Source organism: Apis dorsata, unplaced genomic scaffold (genome assembly GCF_000469605.1).
Source record: "Apis dorsata unplaced genomic scaffold, Apis dorsata 1.3 scaffold_73, whole genome shotgun sequence".
In the NCBI taxonomy this organism is placed as follows: domain Eukaryota; kingdom Metazoa; phylum Arthropoda; class Insecta; order Hymenoptera; family Apidae; genus Apis; species Apis dorsata.
In genome coordinates this window covers 757178-759627 of record NW_006263371.1, presented here as the reverse complement: position 1 = coordinate 759627, position 2450 = coordinate 757178, and the positions used below count along the sequence as shown (strand labels likewise).

The 2450-nt window shown below is 35.7% G+C and overlaps 1 protein-coding gene across 1 annotated transcript in view; it reads right to left on the bottom strand.

The window, feature by feature from the left end:
• LOC102672137 overlaps nt 1-1538 on the bottom strand; it is a 4284-nt gene extending 2746 nt beyond the window's left edge. The window contains exon 1 of the mRNA XM_006610317.2: nt 1249-1538. Within this exon, the coding sequence (XP_006610380.1) occupies nt 1249-1504 (256 nt within the window). The 5' untranslated portion in view covers nt 1505-1538. The remainder of the gene's footprint in view (nt 1-1248) is intronic.
• Nucleotides 1539-2450: the final 912 nt, after the last annotated feature.

Here is a 2450-nt window from a genome sequence, read left to right as displayed (position 1 = left end):
AAAAAAAAAAAAAAAAAAAAAAAAGAAAAAGAAAAAATATTAATACCATAAACGATGCGAGTTTATGTAATCCCAAACAGAAAAAGAGACAGAGAGCGATCGACGAAAACGTTTTTAAAACTGGAAATTCGAGCATGCTTTGCGAAATTCGTTATATCTTCTCAAGTATTTTTAATTGGAAATTTCGTGGAATTTAGTAGTTCACATAATTTGTCATTAATTTGCAACGTTTATTTACGATTTTTCCTTTTTTTAACGATCACGTTGTTGTACATGAAAGCTACATGCATGGAATTATAGAATTATTATAGTTTCGTGAAAAATTAATCGTGGAAATAAATCATATTCCATTTGTAAAGAATTCTTAGTTTTCTTTCCAATTGTCAAAATCTTTGAGAGAATGAAAAAATGAAATTGTTTACCCTCTGTCTTGTGACAAACTATGATAGAAATCGTTATAAATAAAGATTCTATTCAAAATGAAAAAAATTCTTCATTCCAATTTTTATGAATTTGTAAAATCGAAGGATTTTAGATATGTAGATTTTTAACATGTAAGAAGTTTGATTACTTCGAAGAACGAGAAATTGCTCGTTATTTAGATCATAAGCGATCATAATCTCAAATGTCAACAATTAGTTTTACCATTTTAATTAATGAGAATTTTATCAGATTCGATCTGCCAGTCTCACTTAATTAACATTTCTAGTTACAGTAAAATGCACACATACGTTCAAATTTGCAGTAATTTCTAGGAAACCGCTAATAAATAATTCTCGTAATTTGAAGTAGAAAACTTGAAAATCAAAAATTAAAAAATCAAAAATTAAAATCGACTTTTGCCTTTAAGTTTTAAAATTAATTAACGGTTGAAAACTATTAAAAAGTTTTAATCAAATTCCTCCACTCCGACGATTATGCGAAGTTAGTTACCCCTAGGGGGCAAAGGATATCCCTATTATCACATTAGCCAATTTTATTACAAACTTTCGTCTGATTACCGTCAAGTTAAAACTAAATTGGTTTGGACGAAGGCAAATGTCCACTTGAACAATTTTAAAATCATCATTTCACATATGATAAACCTCGATCATAACTTTATAAATGAATTATACTCTAAATTTTCATCGATTGATTTTTGAAAACTGTTCCAGAACTTCCATTGCCAACCTTCGATTGCCAACACGATCAAAGAAAATTGGCCAAGAGTCAGGCCAATTGGTGGTTGAAATTTGCTCGTGACCACTCACCAATATTCGGAGTGAGCACGTGCGTCTTGGGACAGCCGATAAGCCGATCGCCGACGATGCCGAGGAGGAACCTGTTGCGCTACGCCAGCCACGCTGTGTCGACGAAGGTACGCATAATTCTCGAGATCCCACGGATCCACGTAATGCCTGCTCGCACTTGCCGAGCTGCAACCGTCCCCCGAACTACCGACAGAAATGGAATGCTGGGAACCGATCGAGTCCCAGTATATCGACGATTCGGTTGGCATTTTCATTTCTTCGTCCCTTCCTTCCCCTCTCTTCGCCGTGAAATAAAACTTTCTTCCCTAATTTTGACAACTCTATTTTTTTTCAACGTCCAAAATTAGAGCTACCCTTCCGAATTTTGCCTCGAATTTTTTTCGAACGATCACATTGAAATTATATATATATATATATGTATATACTCTGGAAAGAAATGTAAGAAAGAAATTTTCTTATCTCAAGACAAGCGTCTTATTGGTAGTAGTTGTGAAAATTATTTTTAACGAGTTTATTTTTTTCCACTTTCCAGAGATGGTCCAGCAACGGTGGTTATTAAAATTGAACGCGTGAGAGAAATTCACGCGTTGGTATCGCGTTTCGAAGAACTGAATCACACAGGAAATCACAATTCGATGGCTTCGTTTTTTTTTCATCCGCGGCGAGATCGAGCTTATTTCCGTTTTCCGGTCGATCGAGGAGGCGCATTGCGCGCGGCACGAGCACGATTTCGCTTCTGGATCCGTTCGAACGGCGAGGTTCACTGTTTTCTTCTCCTACTGCCCGCCAAGGTAGATCTCTTGGAAGACAAGTGAAACTGAAGACTTTCACGCCTGCGCTACCACCCCACCTTCCTCTTGAACCTGGTGCATCGTCTTATTACGCCTGTAATCGCCTGTATAATTGCGTCTACGGATCATGGGGCCGTGTTAGCGTGAAGTTGGCCTAAAATTCATACCCTCGAACGAATTTCGTACGAATGACTTAAACTTTGTGGATTAGAAAATTTTAATTGTGTAATTAATTGTGTAATTTTAATTGATTTCGTGATTCGAAGAATTTTAAGAAAATTATTCGAGGCATTCTTTTTCGACCACGAATTTGAATCAGATTAAATTTTAAAAAAGGGAAAAAATCGGGAAAGTGCGATCTTCGAAGCGCGTTTTATTTAGATAGAATGTAATTCTTTTTAAATATAAC